The sequence below is a fragment of the Silurus meridionalis genome, chromosome 17 (genome assembly GCF_014805685.1).
Source record: "Silurus meridionalis isolate SWU-2019-XX chromosome 17, ASM1480568v1, whole genome shotgun sequence".
In the NCBI taxonomy this organism is placed as follows: Eukaryota; Metazoa; Chordata; class Actinopteri; order Siluriformes; family Siluridae; genus Silurus; species Silurus meridionalis.
The window spans coordinates 7,396,079-7,415,762 of NC_060900.1; the positions used below are offsets into that span (position 1 = coordinate 7,396,079).

At 38.8% G+C, this 19,684-nt stretch overlaps 1 protein-coding gene across 1 annotated transcript in view; it reads left to right on the forward strand.

Moving 5' to 3' along the window:
* The window catches only part of plxnd1 (plexin D1), an 88,770-nt gene extending 69,150 nt beyond the window's left edge, over positions 1-19,620 (forward strand). Inside the window, exons 24-36 of the mRNA XM_046870331.1 lie at positions 1,638-1,768; positions 2,576-2,774; positions 3,879-4,025; positions 4,541-4,697; positions 6,051-6,157; positions 6,546-6,609; positions 8,988-9,022; positions 9,518-9,622; positions 11,357-11,520; positions 12,914-13,061; positions 15,475-15,615; positions 16,781-16,855; positions 18,575-19,620. Coding sequence (XP_046726287.1) covers positions 1,638-1,768; positions 2,576-2,774; positions 3,879-4,025; positions 4,541-4,697; positions 6,051-6,157; positions 6,546-6,609; positions 8,988-9,022; positions 9,518-9,622; positions 11,357-11,520; positions 12,914-13,061; positions 15,475-15,615; positions 16,781-16,855; positions 18,575-18,691 — 1,590 coding nt within the window. The 3' untranslated portion in view covers positions 18,692-19,620. The remainder of the gene's footprint in view (positions 1-1,637; positions 1,769-2,575; positions 2,775-3,878; positions 4,026-4,540; positions 4,698-6,050; positions 6,158-6,545; positions 6,610-8,987; positions 9,023-9,517; positions 9,623-11,356; positions 11,521-12,913; positions 13,062-15,474; positions 15,616-16,780; positions 16,856-18,574) is intronic.
* Positions 19,621-19,684: the final 64 nt, after the last annotated feature.

Sequence of the window (19,684 nt, forward strand, 5' to 3'; positions counted from 1 at the left end):
CAGCTCCAATTATTTTATGAGTTGTTTTGGTGAAAACATCACCTGCATTTTTTAATTTGTCTCCTCCTTGTACCAAATCTCCAAATATTCTACATAAAGTAATATGTTGGAAAATTATATAGATAAGGATATGAGTAACTGGTGTAGTGTATACATTAAAAGGATGTAATTTACAGTGTTTTTGTTTCACTGTGTTTCATCCGTTTATCTTCAATAAGCGCTATATTTTGGCCAGAGTCCCGGGAACAATTGGTGGTAGGCGGAAATCCACACGGGACCAGAAGCCGGTCCATCGCAGGGGATCACGCGCATACACTTTTATACACTCATTCACACCTAGGGATAATTTTTTTTTATGGTCCTTCTAGACACATGATTTTGGAAAGTGGATGAACATGCAAACCTCCACCCAGACATTAAAATTTTAACCTGGAGTTCTGAAGCTGAAAGGCGGGACCACCATTATGCCACCCGGGGTTTTTGTTTTCTTCTTTTAATTACAGTTACAGATGACTGACTCGTCCTGGTGTGTATTTCTGTTTTCGTGTAGGAGCTGAACCCAGCAATTTTAATTCAGACAACAGAAATGGACATACAATAGGTCTGTTTCAGGGGGGAAAAAAGAAGCAAGAATTGAGCCAAACTGAAGCACATGTGTGCAGGAGTGTGCAAACACTGTTTTGCAAATTCAAAATCATGAATTTATTATGTTATTGAAAGATCAATTATAAGACAATTGTATATTAAAAGAAATAATGAAACATCTATTTAAGAAATCTTTTGAAGCTTTTAAAAAGGAATCAGCAGTCTCAGGATTTTAAGGTTCTCAAAGAACCTGCAAAAGTTCTTCTGAAGACACTGACCACCATGCCAGCATGATAGATCATTTTTAATCTGAAAAATTATCTATTATTATCTCTGGAAATAAGCTTTCCTTTGGTTTTAGTGACGCATTAAACATCCAAACAATATTTCAGAAATGAACGACACTCTATATTTGTTCAGTACATGTATTGAAACAGAAAGTGCCAGAAAGTGCCTCAAGTACATAGACATAAGAGTTTGGAATAAGTACTGGTACTCAGAAGTACCCCAGCCACAAGTGAAGCAAACCGTGCTGGACTTTCTAATTGTCTAATCTTTTTTTCAAAAACTGCTACATCTGCAAGGTTACCACGATATTGGACAATTTTCACCATATTGGACTGTCTTGATGTAAAGCTCAGATCAAACAGCAGATTGTCAGCTTCAGATACAACCTTATCTTCTATAAGAAAAATAGAATTGAATTTTTTTTCCCCCTCCAGAATTGATGAGTCAGTGAATGAGCTATATTACCGGAACGCTCTGCTTTTTAAGCAGAACAGCATCAGGAAATTGTACAAAGCAGCAATGACCTTACTTATTAATCTAATGGTATAATGCAAAGTAACTGGTTTTGCAGAGTAGTCTTAATGAGGCTAGATCATTATTATCATAATAGTTATATGTCAACTATTGACTGATTCTGACTAATTCAGAATGATGTTGCAAAACCTTGGGTTTGTCAAAATGTCCTGTTTTCTCAGTAGTTTTCTCAATTCTCAGTAATGTGATTCAACATCCTCTGTCCTACTTATTTTATTCCTCCCTATCAGCCTTCCAGCACCACCAGGCCCAATGTAGAGGAGGGAATCACCATGTTCTCCACTCTCCTCAACAACAAGCACTTCCTCATCACCTTTGTTCATGCGTTGGAACAGCAGAAGGACTTCGCTGTCCGAGACAGGTAACCCTTAAAACAGCAATATATATTTTAAAAAGCAGAAAATATGTACTGCAATAAATCCCAAAGGATTTAAGGTCTATGGCACTTGGCTGGCATTTTCATTCCTACTTAGTATTCACGTGGTCCGTAAAACGTTAAGCGGGCTTTGTAATTATGTAATCTTTTCATCAAGCGCCTAAATGTCAACTTTGACTTGACACGTTTGGTTTGACTGACAGGAATTTATATTGTTACATTATTCATTTTAATTTCGATCAACTCGAAGATTTCTTTGCAAATCATGCAATCTCATACAATAAGTCGGAAAGGCATTGTGCTGGAAATCCTGAACTAAAAATAGTGTCGCACTAGTGGTCTCCAGCTTTTTTTTTTTTTTGTGTAATACTGCAGTGCCCTGTTGCATGCTGGGAGTTTTATTCTGAGGTACTTCAGAGACTTCATGGCTGTCTCAGCATTATATTCACATGTAATAAGGAGCTTCAGAATCTGCTGAACGAGTCTCCAGATTTAACCACATCTCTCAGTTTTGTGGGTCTCTCTCTCTCTCTCTCTCTCTCTCACACACACACACACACACACACACACACACACACACGCTCATACATGTGAAAGAGGCATTGTATTGACACAGTCCCTAAAGTCTTCCATGCCTACGCACTCATTTACACTTGGAAATGGAAGCACTTCAGCCATTTTTCTTCTGTATCAATCTGGAAGCACAGCTGCTCTAGTGGATTAAAACAATTGTCTGTTTTTTTCCCCCTTCTTCTTTCTTTCCTCTACTTTTTGATGTGTCTATATGTCCAGATGTAACCTGGCCTCACTGCTCACTATTGCTCTCCATGGCAAACTGGAATATTATACCAGCATCATGAAGGAGCTGCTGGTGGATTTGATCGACGCGTCTGCCTCAAAGAACCCAAAGCTGATGCTGCGGCGCACCGAATCCGTGGTGGAGAAGATGCTCACCAACTGGATGTCCATCTGCATGTACAGCTACCTCAAAGTAAGAGGACGAAGCACAAATCATTACAACCTAATTTACATTTGTTTTACAGGAGCCCTTATCCGGAGTGATTTGCAGAATTGATTGGTTAAGGACTAAAAATATAATCTATAGGATCTATAGTTAAGCAAAGAATAATTTTAATTGCTTGTGAAAAAGGCAGGCTATGGAAAGTTCATTCTATCATCTAAGTGCTAGAACAATTACAGCGTAGTGGCTTGGAAACCCAACTCTCAATATGTTTGCCAAAGTACAACCTAAAAAAACTGCAATTTGATTTGTTGGTTGCTCTGAGAGAAAAGTTCTTAAGCAGAACCCTACAAACAAAGGGTTTGCCTTTTATGTACCTTTTAGCATCCATTTACAATTAATTTAGAAAGCTAGAGCCATGAATCAGGTGTGTAAGCTTGGCTCTAAAACTATCTGGTAAATGTTAGAAATTTCAAATGCCTGTTCTTGGCACAAGTGTATTTTGTAGCTGATTGTCATAACAGCAGCTTTTTCATGGATACCAGAATTTATTTAAAAACCTATTACAAATGTATAGAGAAAAGTACAAATCAGAATTTTTGTTTTCGCCAATAGGTCTTCACGACGAATCCATTTTTCGCTTTTTACATTTTCTTTGTAATGTAAGAAGCTGGAATTTTTTGGGATTCGATCCCACAACCAATTATTTAGTAGCACAAGACCTTTACTACTAATCCATTCAAGAGAAGGGGTCACTGCTGTAACTGCAATAGCATAACGGATAAAAGTACCTGACTTGTTTTGCAGGCGTTCTGCAATAATAAATGTAATTATAAATTGACAAAATGTGTCATTGTTGACAAACTGCTGTGTGTAAAAGGAATAAAAGACCCCAGACGTGCTGTTATAGCAAAATAATCACATTCAGGGAGCTAACAGTAACGGGTTACCACCCTGTCATTTATTATTTTTTCTATTTTCGAACTGTCAGGCTGCCATGATTTTCTCCTTCAGTCTAAATTATTCACTGGAAGATGTGTTTATTCAAATCATCTCCCAAAAACGACACGTCTCAGAAGTATAATTGAACAGTTGGTGTCGTTAATATGTTCACTCCTAACTCCTTTCTTTCAGGAGACAGTCGGCGAGCCTTTCTTCCTGCTCCTGTGCGCAATCAAACAGCAGATTAACAAAGGCTCGATCGACGCGATCACGGGGAAGGCGAGATACACGCTGAACGAAGAGTGGCTCCTGAGAGAGAACATCGAGGCCAAACCACTGGTGCGTTTCAGTGCAATATCTGTTATATTCGGCTTTCTGTTCTTCCGCTTCGGCACATTCTTGTCTGCCCGCGAACCCGTCAAAATAGCATGCCTTAAGTCATGTCATTGTGCAACTGTCCTAATGAGCTCTAAAAAATAAAACCCTGAAATAGCTTTCAGATGACACAACACGAGATGAAAGCAGCTTGATCAGCAAATCCACAACATTCCTCAAGGCACATGAGTTGTAGCTCTTAACCATGAATGTTGCAGAAAGACATGGCAATGTTGGCTCAACATTAAAGCTGAGTACTACTCATGTACAGACAGCCTGAAAGCCTTTTTTTTTTTTTTTTTCATATTTTTAAATCCAAAATGCTCATTTCAATAAATGCACAATAACCTAAGGTAAGTTTAGGCTCACTGACTAACTGTGTGGGCTTGTCTTATATCACGCTCTGAAGTCTTCTCCTCATTTAAAAGCAATCCGAGTGATGTTTATTTTTGTCGGAATCTCATTTGCGTGTGTTGCAGAACATTAACGTGTCGTTCCAAGGCTACGGGATGGATTCAGTGAGTGTGCGTGTGATGAACACAGACACCATCTGTCAGGTGAAAGAGAAGATTTTAGAAGCTTTCTATAAGAACCTGCCCTACTCCCAGTGGCCTCGAGAGGAGGATGTTGAATTAGGTAAATAAAACAAATCAGATATTTACAGAGCAAAATATTTGACTAATACTTGTCACTCTGAGTTTTCTTACAATTTGTACATTAATAAATTCAGTCAGATGATTAAGACATTCAATAAATAAACATTTAATAAATAAAAACATTCTGTTGATGTGAGTTTACACTGCCTTGCATTAGTATTCAAATGCTCCGGGCCCTTAAGAAAGGCCCTTAACCCTCAATTGCTTAACTGAAATAACTGCAAGTCGGTCTTGATAAGGGTGTCTGCCAAATGCCGTAAATGTAAACTTGAAATGGTTTTGAGATTTTATGTCATAAATGCAAATAAAATGGATTGGAATAGTAACAAAAAATCTATTATTAGTTTGCTTAATTAATTATTACAAATAATAGAAATGGAAAAGTAATTTCTGTGTAAGGATTCACAGTCCCCTGCTTGAGAAATCTAGAGAAATAAAATTGAATTGTATGCATTAAAGATATACCCATAATCACATTAACTCGATGTAAATACATTTGCTTATCAAATAGCTAATATGGGGATTTTGAAGAGAAATTAATTGTAATTCCATTCAAAGTGGGTAAAGACCTGTACGTACGCACCTTTTTGCATTTCTACTTGCATGGTTTTTTTTGTTTTTGGATCAACTCTCTCACATGATTATAATTCATCACTGTTAAGAGTTCTGTGTCAATTCGTGACAAATCTACCTCAGATTCCAGGCTGTAACACTACAAACGGCAGACAAAGTTCAAGGGGAGGGTGAATACTTACACACATCAGTTCACGGTGATAATATTATACAAGATTGGAGTAATAGGGTTATATCCAGAGAGCAAATGAGCCCGAGCTTAACATTTCCATCTGGCCCTCATGCGGATGCGGCTGACAATGATTAATTCATCACCATTTAACCAGAACACAACAACAAACTAACCCCGCTGATGCCATAACTTAGTACAGAACGTACAACTGGGTCACTTTGGGTGCAGGCTTGAAATGCCAAACAGCTTTTATATATATATATATATATATATATATATATATATATATATATATATATATATATATATATATATATATATATATATACACACACACACATGTACAGTCGCATGCATTTGAGACATTTTTGGCCCAGATTTCAAATGTCAAGCAAACTTTTCATTGGCCCACTTTCACCTCACAACACACTTGCAACTATTGACCCTTCATTTGGCCTAAATCATTTTACAGTCAAGGATGTTAGGATTGTGTTTCATATCAGGCGCACATAACAGTTAGAGGTTGCAGTAAGAAATTAGGATTCATCAACAGCAATGTTTGAGTTTAACAATGATTTTAACTTCTAGAATGGTTTCCCGGTGGAGGCTGCAGCAGCCGAATACTTCAGGATCTGGATAACACCTCTATAATGGAGGACGGCAGGAAGAAGCTCAACACTGTGTTTCATTACCAGGTGGGTGTCCTTTACCCTCTGCCAAATTCCCTTTGTTTCTTAAACTGTGTCGCAGCATGAGGCAAGAAAAAAAGGACCACAGGGAGAAAAGGGAATGAGACGGAATGTGTGTGCAAACAGTCATGACCCTTCCACTCTTAGCAGTGTGACTGTTTAGCTCACGAGGTGCCACAGGGAATGAGCTGAGAAGTGTGTGTGTGTGTGTGTGTGTGGTGAACGTCCATGAGTGCAGTGAAGCCCGCAGTTTCGGCTCAGTGAAAAGGCTGTCTAACTCATTACACAGTATGTAAACTTCTCCGGCTTAATGAGTGCTTGCGCTCGCTCTTGAGTGGAGCGCGATACCTCTGACCCTTCAAAACGCTGACCTTTGAACTTTTGCTCCTTACAGATCCCTGAGGGGGCATCACTGGCCATGAGCATGAAAGACAAGCGAGATAACACATTGGGCAGAGGTAATGACCATGATGCTGTGTGTGTGTGTGTGTGTGTGTGTGTGTGTGTGTGTGTGTGTGTGTGTGTTTTGTGTGTTTGTGTTGGTTTATGTGTGTCAGGCTCAGTAGGCTGGACGTGCTCTGCTGACTCACATATTACATTTACCTGCTTTTACAGACAGAGATCTGGCTCTTATTTGTGCTCCATCACACATGGCTGCTAGGATAGAAATCATCAAGCAACTCACAATTCAAATCAAATTCAATTCCCATTCAGGGCTACGGCACATTTATAAAACAACTCGATGCAAATCGAGGCGTCTCGATGATTTCACGCTATAGCCTACTCTTTTTATTTTTCTCCAGCATAACCACTTGTTGCTTTGAAAACATATCATTTTCAGCCATCATGAAAAGCTGGAGAGTTAATGTATCTTAATTATGGCTGTCAGAAGTAATTTCACTCTTTCACAGCATTAGAGTGATCTGTGATGTTCTGCTTTTAACTTTTCTATTTTTAAAACCACATCTTTAGATGCTTCCTAATGTGTCGTGAATTTTTATTCGTTCTTTGCAAATCCACTGAATACTCAATAAATAATTATTAATTGTCAGTATGAAGGAAAATTATGAGCAAACAAATAAAACATTATACCTGAAATGAAAATAAATGTTTGATGACCAAAATGATAAAAAATATCCTTTTTTGGTTTTGAACAAAGTACATCAGTATTCACAGTATTCACAAAAATTTGGTCTGACACATGATGCTGCTGATTTCTGAAGCTTTTTGCTACATTTTTTATTATTTCTGTATACATTAGATTTTTAGAATTAAAGACTTTTATTAGAGTACAATTTTTTTTATTTCATTTGGGATATAATGCATATGTGAGTCACTGAGAATGGCAAGAAATCTTTTCCTAAAGGACAATTTTAAACAAATAAAAGTTAAACAAAAGTGCTGTATAGTAAAATGTGTAGCAACATTCAACAAACAAAACAACATTAAAAGACAACATTTTGCTTAGATTTCAAATCAGTAAGTGTTTGAGCAGTTCTAACCCAAAGTAGGAAACTGTTTCAAAGTTTTGGTGCAGCTACTGAAAAGTTTTAAGCAATTTTATTCTTGCTCTCTGTGAAATGGTCAACAATCTCTGATTCCACGATCTAAGGCAGAGAACCTCAAACTAGGGCCTTCGGGACAAAGCTAGCTTATGGTCACCTTTGATTTGGCCTGCCATGCCATATAAGAGAAGAGGGAAAAAAAATCCCATTTGGGAAATCTTTCGAAAAAATAAAGACCAGCATCATGTCTGTTATAAGAGGACACTAAATAGCTTTATTAAGCATTATGGTACAATAAATTGGATTTTTCCTCTTTGTACAATACATTTAACTTAACTATGAAAATAAAACTGCATCAGTTTAACAGATTGCAGAGTCATAATTTCCATTTATTTATTTATTTAAATTAATAAGAGCAACCATGGCAACTTTGGTTTTTAAAATAATACAGTAGTGATATAATGCAACATGGAAAAATTAGAAATATGTGGGAATTATTTCTGACTGTATCTCATGTAGTTACAAAATTATGCAAAATCATATAAATTGGGTGTAAATATGTTTCTGCAGGGTTTACAAAGGTTTGGGTGATCTTGGTTTTTTTTTTTCTTCGCATGTCTATACTGTTAAATCCACTTAAAAATAAATCATAATAAATTGATGGCTAAATGGACAAAGTATATACGAAATTATATATACGAAATTCTTTGCATAACTGCTATTTTGCCAACAGTTTGTGGATAGATTTGTTCGTATGCAGAGCAATGAGACCTATCATGTGTACGATACATTGACGTTGTCTCACTGTTTGTTGTTGTTTTTTTGGGGGGTGTACATGTTCAAAGTAATTAAAAACTGGAAAGCAATTTGTCAAAGCATAAGTACACACAATAATATAAATCACCACACACACACACACACACACACACACACACACACACACACACACACACACAAACAGAGCACTTATAATGAGGGTCAGTACAGTATGTGCTTTTGTTTGGACGTGTTTGTAAACCAGAGAAGGCTAATGTCTTTTGTAATCACGGTGAGCTCCTAAAGCTCATTAAGCTGGCTCCACTACCAATCAGTGTGTCTCCTTTCCTGACCTTGTTAAACACACACACACACACACACACACACACACACACACACACACACACACACACACTACTTTACAGGTTTTCTTTCATTAACCTTTCCCTCAGCCTAGCATGTTCAATTCCTCTGCTTTAATTATTCTGTCATTTTGTTTTTGTTTTTGTTTGTTTACCTTTGGCTCTGTGTCTGACGTTTGGTTTACTGAGAAATTGTTCGTTTTTTCATTGCAGCTAAAGACTTGGACACCGAGAAGTACGTTCATTTGGTAAGTGTGTGTTTCTCCTTCCACACACGCACGCACACCCACTCGTGCACACACTTGAGGTCTGTGGATGATTATGCAAGTTTTTCCCCGTGTCTGGAGGAATTGCTGTGTAGGTACAAGCTGCAGAACACTGACAAGCAGTGAAAGAGAACGAGACATGGTCGACAATGCTTTGGCTAATGTAAAACCAAGTTGGCAAAATTAAACCGACAAGTCGAATTAGTTGCAGATGCGTTGGCTTTAGGAGTGAAATGAATAGAAAAAAAAAACAAAGCCTAAAAGTTCTGTTTATTCGTTAATGAAAAGTTCTTGTGAGTGCATTTCCTTTCACTGAGGTTTACTGTTTATTAAACAGCTATAAACATTCACTCTATTAACTTTTTTTTTGTATTTTTTTTTTAAATTATTGTCGAATTGGTCATTGTCAGTGTTTAGCGCGGTTGGTTCCTGGCATGCGAGTTGCTTTATTTGGGCTTTATGTTGTGATTGATGCAGGTTCTGCCCCATGATGAGCTCATAGAGACTAGGAAGTCTCACAGGCACAGTCACAGGAAGAAGGTGCTGCCTGAGATTTATCTGACTCGCCTGCTCTCCACTAAGGTAAGACTGGAAAGGTTAAACACCTCAAACTGATTAGTTGGAAGGTCATTTCGTTTGCTTTCCTTCTTTATTTATTTATTTATTTTAGAAAAATACAGTGCAGTTTTTTTTTTTACTCTACAGATCTACAGAAGCTTTTTATAAGTATGACATCATTAAAAAATAATCACTGCAGCGTGAGCCTGAGACAATCCTGTCACCACCTTAAAAATTATTATTTAGTTCCACCTTATGGCTTGAAGTGTTTTATTCCTCTCATACCACTGTTAGGGCTGAGCAATATGGACCAAATCATGATATTTATCACCTCTAAAACTGCTGAAAATAGACATACCTAACTAATGACAGGTTTTGGTTATTGTCAAAGTATTTTCAAACCAAAGTTAAAAAAACAGAAGTAATTACCTTTTTAAGTACATATTTCTCATCATATTCGCCTTTTTTATGCGTATTGTGTCACAGTCCTCCATGCTTTAGTTTGTTCTTTGTTATCACACACCTCTAGTACAGGAGCTCCACCCTTTTCTATGCATGTACCAAGAAGGTGTAGGAAACAAACCCTGTGAATGAGCTGTTACTATAGAAACAACAAAGTATTAGAAGCTGCACATTAGAAGTGCTGTTCCATAAAAATTAATCACCACTTTCTAAACAATTTACCAGTTTCTGGGATGTACATTATTTGTATAAACGTATTGGGACAATTGACTTTTCAAGTCGTATGTGGTTCTTCCCCAAACTGTTACCACAATGTTGGAGGCAAACATTTGCATATTGCATCTTTGGATGTGGTAGAACCCTTCACTTGAACAAGGAGAGCCAAACCTGTTCTCGCTTGAAAGCCACAAAAAGCCAGCTCCATGAACATATGGTTTACATGGGCATATGGTTTACTCTGACCTCAACCCTACTGGAGATGACTTGGAACACTGAGTGCACCCCAGGCCTCCTTACCCTACTTCAGTACCTGACTTTATTAACTCCCTCGAGGCTGAATGAACACAAATCTCTACAACCACACTCCAAAATCTAGAACTAGACCTTCTTAAAAGAGTGCAGGTTGTTATAACTGTACAATTTTCTTTCTAAATTATACATAAAACACTGCTAGGTGAATGTTATCGTATATGGTTATAGTTTTGGTTAAATTGAATATAATTTTTGCAAAAACAGAGGTTAAGAAAGCCCAGGATCATGATCACTCTTATCTCACCCTTGCATATATGTATACTAAATATACACGTGTCTGTCGGGTTGATGCTAGAGCAGTGCGAGTCTTTAATCTTCACGATTAACGGGTTTCCACTCATACAGCACCTGCCTTTAATAAAGCGCTCAGATAGAGTTCCACTGGGATCTGAGAGCCGACAGTTCATAAATCATCCAACACAAAGAGTTAGGCGTTCGTTAGGAAGATTAGCCCCATAGTTTACTTATTAATTGCCACTCTGTGGCTTTGTGCTTCATCTCTGACACTTATAATGATTAAATTATAATTAAGCATAACCTCCCATTTGTTCTGGCAGTGGATTTTTTTTTTTTGTGTCCATTTGTCCCATTGTCACGGTTAAGCCGTACTGGTATACTGTCACTCCCTTAGAGTTTATAGTTTATACTTCTACACTACATACGGACAAATTGGAATTGAAACGCTTTACATAGCCTAAGACTAGCATAGCACTCTCCCACACTGCGATTTACAGCCCATTTTACTGAATTATTACCGTTTTACAGGGAACACTCCAGAAGTTCCTGGATGATCTCTTTCAAGCCGTCCTCAGCATCCCTCCTGAGAAGCCACCGTTGGCCGTGAAGTATTTCTTCGATTTCCTAGAAGAGCAGGCTGACAAACGGGGAATCACGGACCCGGACACGCTGCACATCTGGAAGACCAACAGGTACCTAGACAGCAAGACGGCTTTGTTAGACTTTCTCAGGATAGTACTGATGCAGGGTTTGGGTTTTCACCAGACACTTATTTCGAAATTATTGTATTGACCCAGACCTACAAACACCCACACAATCAGTATTAGCAACAATTCTGGCATTTATTTAACACCTTATTCGCAGAGTATGCCAGCACAGCCTTCTGTATCTCAGCCTGCCATAATCTTAATCCATCCATCATTTGCTTGCGCACATTTCTTACATAAAAGATCAGATTTCTATAAAGTTTTGCTTGCAGTTATGTAGGAACCTGCACTCATGTGAGAACAAAATGCCGTGTGTATAAATCTCTTCGACATATTCATGTAGTCCACATATATGTTTGTCCTCACGCTCCTTAGTGTTATTTGTGTCCTAAATGTTCAGTGTCCTTAGTGCTCTCTATGTTCCCTGTCTCCTCATTATTCTCTTTGTCTTCAGTGTTCCCTGTGTCCTCAGTATTTTCAATGTCCTCTCTAAACTCAGCGTTCTCTGTGTCCTCAGCATTTTCAGTGTCCTTCCAAAACTCAGTGTTCTGTGTGTCCTCAGCATTCTCATTCTCTTCTCTAAACTCTGTTTTCTCTAAGTTCCAGCATCCTTATCGTCATCTGTCTCTTCTGTGTCCTCGTTGTCATTTGTGTTTTCTGTTCCCCCAGGGTTCTCAGTATTTTCTATATATGTTCTCAGTGAGTGAAGGCTTCTGGATGCTGTGTGTTCGCATTGCCTGATTATTTTGTTGCCCAAACAACATTAGCTCTCTGTGCAAATTAGCTATGGGGCTAAATTCTCATGGGCCAGACATGATTGTGTTAAGCGTCTCTAAAGACTATTAAAAAATGCGACTGTGAGAAACAAATTAGCATGGAGATGAAAGTCTTGGCTCCCCAGTGACACTACAATGTGTTTTGCTTGGTAATACTCGATGGCAAGTCTCTCTCTCTGTACTTTACTCCTTCTTTTTCGGTTATTCTCGCCAACTCCCCGTCTCTCTATCTCTTTCTTTATCTCCCTTCTATTGCTCTACCTGTCTTTTTCTTTTTTTGTTCCTGACTCTGTCTCGCCGTCTCACTATCTCAGTCTGTTTCAGTTGGTTTCTTTCTTTCTTGCTTCACCAACTTGCTTCCTTTTTCTTTCCGTCTCACCATCTTTTTTGTCTCTTATCCCCTCCTGTCTTCCTCTCAGTCTTCTTATCTCTCTAAATCTAAATCTAAATTCACTCTCTCCATTTTGTCACTTTGTCTCTCTCTTTGTCTTTCGTCCTTTCCCTTCCCTCAGTCTGATCCCCCTGTCTCTTTGTTATTTTGCCCCTCTCTCTCTGTCTTTTTCTCACTTTCTTATCTCCTCCCATCTTTTTTATTGTTCTAGTTTGCCTCTGCGTTTCTGGGTGAACATCTTGAAGAATCCACAGTTTGTGTTCGACATCGATAAGACGGATCACATGGACGCATGTCTCTCTGTCATAGCTCAGGCTTTTATCGATGCGTGTTCCATCTCTGACCTACAGCTGGGGAAGGTAAAGGCTGACACACACACAAACACACACATAAATGCACCACACACTGATACACACACACGCCACACAATACACAAGTAAACTCATCTGGAATCCATTTTGGAGCTATTGTCAACACACAAATGAAATGTCTGTTCCTGCACCTGGGTAAAGTTAGCATCGGGTATTTCTGTTAACATCTACGCTCAATTCTTTCAGTCCTTCTCATGTGTGCAAGTGCGTGTATGTGTGTGTGTGTATGTGTGTGTGTTTGGACGTGCTTCTAACGTCTCATACTTTAAGCAACCCTTTCACTTCTTTACCCCACAAATAAACTCCTCTTTCTTTCTGCTTTATCAGCTTCCAAAGCTGCAGAGCTCCTCGTTTCCTTCTGTCAACACACTCCTAACATTTCACCCAGGAAAATATGGAGTAGTCACCCAACACGCTCTACATTCAAACATGCACGCCCGCACACACATCATATATATATATATATATATATATATATATATATATATATATATATATATATATATACACATACATATATACATACACACACACACACACACACACTCGTCTGGTCTTACTTCACGCATATTGCTATCCTTTAGCCAAGATGGAGTCATAAATTTCTCTCTCTCTCTATCTCTCTCTCTCTCTCTCTCTCTCTCACACACACACACACACACACACACACACACACACACACACATACACACACACACACACGTTTGCTTCACTATCCTTGTTAAGGCCTTCTATTGACATCCGTGAGGATATTTATTGTACATCAAGATATAAAATCTTGCCCACACACACTCAACACAATGACCTCGGTTTGATGATCTCATTGAAGTTTCTTTAAAGGCATAAAGATGAAACACATGCGTGCACATGCACATGCACGCACACGCACACACACACACTCACCAAAACAACCTCTGCCAGATTTTACTAAACTTTCTGTATAGGCCTAAAGATAAAATGCAGGCACAGACACATATACACACACACACACACACACACATATATACACACATACTTCCTCTTTTATACTCCCCTTTCTCGATGATATGGTCAGTGATGGTGAGGCATGTAGATGAGGCATGTTGATGAGGTGTGTGTGTGGTCATGAGAACTGCCAGCGGGAGCAAAAAACAAAAAAAAAGGTGTATGTCAAAGGTCAGGGGCCACCAGACAGATGGAGTGCACACGGGAAGTAAATTGTAAGGCAGGAAGAGTGAAACACAGAGAGAGAGAGAGAGAGAGAGAGAGAGAGAGAGAGAGAGAGAGAGAGATAGTTATGATATACAGAGTGAAGAGCTGTAATGCAATTACACACAACTGCACATTGATTACTCTTTCATGGATTAAGCTTTAATGAACAGACTTGGCTGTAATTAGCTCACCGTTTAGAAACTTAAAAGCATCGAAATCGTGCAACACTAGAGACCGATACACTTTACCCTCAAACTAACATAAAGGAACTTAACTACAGAGTTCATGGCATTTACTGCTTAATCAAAGATTGAAGAAACTCTACGTAGATATTAATGCCTAATGAAGACCCTGATCCTTACATGCCACTGTACACTGCAAGACGTAGACTCCTTAAACATAACTAACAACTATACTATATAGAGAAAAGCTCCATCATGCCAGTATTCACCCAGGAATGATTGTTTCTCTCTCTTAGATGTTAAGGCACTATTATTAAATGCTAAATACTAAATTCTATTAGTGCATATTGGTTGTATTTTTATATTAATATTTGGGGTCTCGAATTTATCTTTTCCCGAATAACAAAGATCATTCGTTCACTTTACGTTATTCCTTATAGGGAAATTCGTATCAGTATACCAATATTTCAGAGGGCGAATCGTGTTCTGGAAACGAATTAAATTCATATTCTGAGATACTGCTGTATGTTATTGAATATGAATATTATTCTGTACATGTAATGTATTTTGTCAGGAAAACCTTACCTTAGTTGTAGTCTAATTAGGCTTACTTGACAAAATGTTCTGAAGGTATGTTCCTAAATAAATATTTTTTTCACCTGGACCGATTCTACTTTCTTTCGTTGCGCCGCTTTATTAGAATTAATCGCGTTGCACCACTGCTTCTCGACTCACCGCGCATTTTTCATGTTCTCGACTCCTAACACACCTGCGCCAAGTTATCATCATCCTACAGCCCTCGACTCAAGCGTGTGCAGAAGTGGAACAGAATAAAAAATGTCCCGCATTACAGTCCCGAAGGAGAAAACTGAGAACCCATGCTCTACACAACACTGCTCAGCATTAATCTCTTCCCACTTTTCCCCACTTCCCCACAACTTCGCTGAGAAGCAAAACATTTACAATAGATGAGAAAATTACAAGCATGTTATTCATTATTGTTTTTTTTGTTTTTTTGTGATTGACAGGACTCTCCCACCAATAAACTGCTGTATGCTAAAGAGATCCCAGAGTACAAGAAGAGAGTGCAGTCCTATTACAAGCAGATCCAAGAGATGGCGCCGCTCAGCGAGCAGGAGATGAACGCGCACTTAGCCGAGGAGTCTCGAGTGAGTTACGCCTTTCAATGCTGTTGTTTTTTTTTTTTTTTTTTTAAGTAATGGACTAAAAATGTTTCTGTTGTTAATATAATTGAAGAAAGAAAAAAAAAACATGAGTATGATACAACATGAGAGGAACTTCCATTTAACTATAATTAGAACATTTTTGAGAATAATTTGTCTTCAGCTGTAGCTGCGACAAAATACATTTTTGGAAAATCGCTTTTTTTTTGTAATTAAAAACATAATGACTTTCATTAAATCATACTATGTGAAAAAGATTAAATGAAAGAATGCATATAATACATCAGTATTAATGTCCTTCTTTTGTTCCTGTATGGAAAAAATGCAAGGATATATTTGAAATGTGTAGCAGTCACTATGTTTAACAATAAAAATCTACGCCATTTAGCAGACACCCTTGTCCAGAGCGACTTACAATGATCAAATTTATACAACTGAGTAGTTGAGGGTTAAGGGCCTTGCTCAAGGGCCCAACAACAGTAGCTTGAAGGCATTGGGAATTGAACTCATGAACTGCCACCACTTCACTGAAAGTGTTAACCTTAAGATACACTATATGGAAAAAAACATCTCATTCCAACTTTAGTCCCTATTTAATGTTATAATAACCTCCATTCTTCTGTTATGACGTTCTACTAGATTTTGGAGTTTGTGGAGATCTTTGCTCCTTCACCCACAAGGGTGTTAGTAAAGTACTGATGTAGGGTGAGGAGGCCTGGGGTGCAGTCAGTGTTCCATTTAATCCCAAATGTTCAATAGGTTTGAGGTCAGAGCTCTGTAGCAGGCCCCTCAAGATCTTCCACTTCAACCAATGTAAATCATATCTTTCGAAGAACTGGATTTTTTGTCACGCTGGACCAGGTTTGGGTTTCTTAGTTCAAGTGAGAAACCCACATACAGTTGGAAAGGTCCGGTGTCCCTATACTTTTGCCCTTTAGTTTTAGGGTCTGGGAAAATCCAGGTTCCATACACAATTTGGCTAATGTACTATATTTTACTAAAACGGTGTAGAATGTTTTTTCATCTATATACAAAGTTCATCCTGAGCATGGAGGTAGTTACTTGTAGCAGTTTGCCAAAGGTTTATTGTCATGTCCATAAGGAGTGCTTTAAGCATCAGTGTTCACGGTTTTCTGTCTGTGATCAATAGAAATACCGGAACGAGTTCAACACCAACCTGGCCCTGACCGAGATCTACAAATATGCCAAGAGATACCGCGCTCAGGTATGAAGGAGTTTCGACTTGCCTTGATGTGGCATGACGGAGTTACAGTCAGTGATTCAGAGGCAGACAGAGTACACCTCTATACAACTCTCTTAACAAGCTTATGCACGCATGCTTACACACACACACCTCCCATATGCCTGATAACAGTGGCCTTTTCCCATTCCACCTGCACTATATCATTTGAGTTACTGTGCATGTGTGTGAGAGAGTGTGAGAGTGTGTGCGTGCGTGCGTGCTGGCACCCTGACGCTAATCCCCGGGGCTGTTTTAATACCTATTCTTCAGCCTCAGCATGTTGGAGCGGCGCAGTGAAAAACATGGCTGATTGCAGGCATGTGTGATTGAGCTCATTCTCTACACGCATAATGCTAAGTGAATGGCTCTGCTGGACATGAAAGACTAACCGCATGGGGGTTGGAAAACAGCAGCTTAGCTGGATCTGCTGAGTATTGTGAGGGCGCGCTGTGTGTGACGCCCTGTGTAAAGTGGCCAAATCGTTTGCACTTTCACTTTTTTTCGCTCGAGATTTTTTCCCCGGATGGTGAAGCAGACTCGTAAAAGCTAGATGAAGGTCAGGAGTGCAGAAACGGCGGATGAAAACTCGAGGCACTTTTTTTTTTGTCACTTGCCGTTTCTTTGACTGTTCCCTTAAATTCGTGTTTACATTTAGCAAATGCCTTTAATCAAAGCGACACGAGTGAGGATTTCGGCGTAAGCATTTAGCTGAGCTGTTAAGGATAAAAGTTCAGCCTTGCCAACTCTATTCAGGGGAATGTAGCGGATGCTTGCTTGAAAAACTCTTTAGCTTACATCATGGACTAATTTCCTCATTCGTTTTGATGATCGTCTGTATATCAAAACGAGTTCTGTGAAGAAGGACAACACTGAGGAGAAGTAAAAAAATACTGATCAGAGATGATCAGTGATCAGATGCTGGGTTTACTGATCATCATTGATAGTAATTTGTGATTGGTTTTTGACAAAAATGGTAAATTATCAACTGGTTGTTGGGGAAATTAGTGATTATCTATTGGTCATTGGGAAATATGGTGATTAATGATTGGTTGTATGGGGTTCCCTGGTGGTCTAGTGGTTAGGATGCGGCACTCTCAACGCTGTGGCCCGGGTTTGATCCCCGGTCAGGGAACCAACCCCAGCCATTAGGGTTGCACAAGCCTTAGTGCCGGTCCCAAGCCCGGATAAATGGGGAGGGTTGCGTTAGGAAGGGCATCCAGCGTAAAAACATGTGCCAAATTAAACATGCGGATGATCCGCTGTGGCGACCCCTAATGGGAGAAGCCGAAAGAAAGTTTTTTTAATGATTGGTTGTATGGAGAAGTGATGTTTAATGATTAGTCACTGTCAAAATAATGTTGTTAATAATAATGTAGTTGTTGGGCGATTAGTCATTAGTTTTTTGGAAAAATGGTGATTAGTGATTGGTCCATTGAGAAAAGCGGTGATTATTAATTGGAAAATGAGAACATTAGCGATCATTGATTGAATGTTTTCCTTGGGAATATCATTAGAGGGAAAGTCTGATGATCCATAATTGGCCATAGCACTTCAAAAGGTTGTTAGATTTGTTGCTAGACATCTTTATGAAGTATATGAAATGAGAGGCTAATGAGAGATCCCTAACTACTATCCTTACCTAATACACAAACATTAAATATGTATTTATCTGTAACATTTTTATCTCTCTCTTTGTAACAGGTGGTAAACGCTTTGGACTCGAACCCGACTGCCAGACGCACTCAACTGCAGCACAAATTTGAGCAGGTCATCGCCCTCGTGGAGGATAACATTTATGAGTGCAGCAGCGAAGCCTGAACTCCAGCCAATCCAAATGCCTCCTCCGCAGGTCCTGAGCCAATGAGAACACTGCCACAATATGGCTACAATACATTCCGGTGATCGAACCTTTAAGGAAGGGGTGATCCAAAAAGATTCAATCAAAACAAAAACTTTTGCTGCCAATTCCATGTTGGTCACTCTTCTTTCTAAGGCTGGCTTGTGAGAGTTGTTTTTTTTTTTCTTCGTTTTTAATTTCTTTCTTTTTTTTTTCTTTTTTTTAAATGATATGCAATCCAAAAACACATTACGCCTGTTAACAAGACGGGGACTGATGGTATTTCACTTGACGTCGTGTTGGAAGGCTGTTTGAAATGTGGACTTACGGAACCAGGAGTTCCTGTGGTTATTTCACGCACTGACCCCAAACTTTGGGGAGGAGCCAATGATGCACTGGACTGTATAGTAAAAATTTCCATAGCAATATTTATAGCTTTGTGTATGATTTTTATAGCGTAATAATTTTAATGTCAGAGGAAGCCGATATCGGGGGGGGAAGTCCACTTTACTGGTGCTGCCCAAAGGTTAAAGTTACTTCAAGCTGTCGTGATCAGGTCGGGTGTGTTTTAAATTTATTTCCGTGTGCCTAGTCTTTTAAGGGGGACGTGATGGAATGAAAACATTGCATTCGACGGCTTGTTTAGAAAGTAACCTTGGCAGCGAAAGTTTTCAACTCCAAATCAATCAGTGTCCATGTGAGTCACAGGTCATGGCCACAAGGAAGAAGCTGCAGATTGTATTAATGGTATTAGAATGTTGAACATGAGGTTTGGATTGAATCTGAACCAAAAAGAAAAAAAAACAGAATTATTATGGTTGTATTGGATAGTCAGCCTGATGCAATTGTTCGATGTGTTGCTATCATGGAAAAAAGAGGAAAATTTTATCAAATAAACCTATGACCTTGACTAAGCATTCTGTCTTTATATATTAAAAGCACTCATTTTCTATTAATTGGTATTTTTCAATATA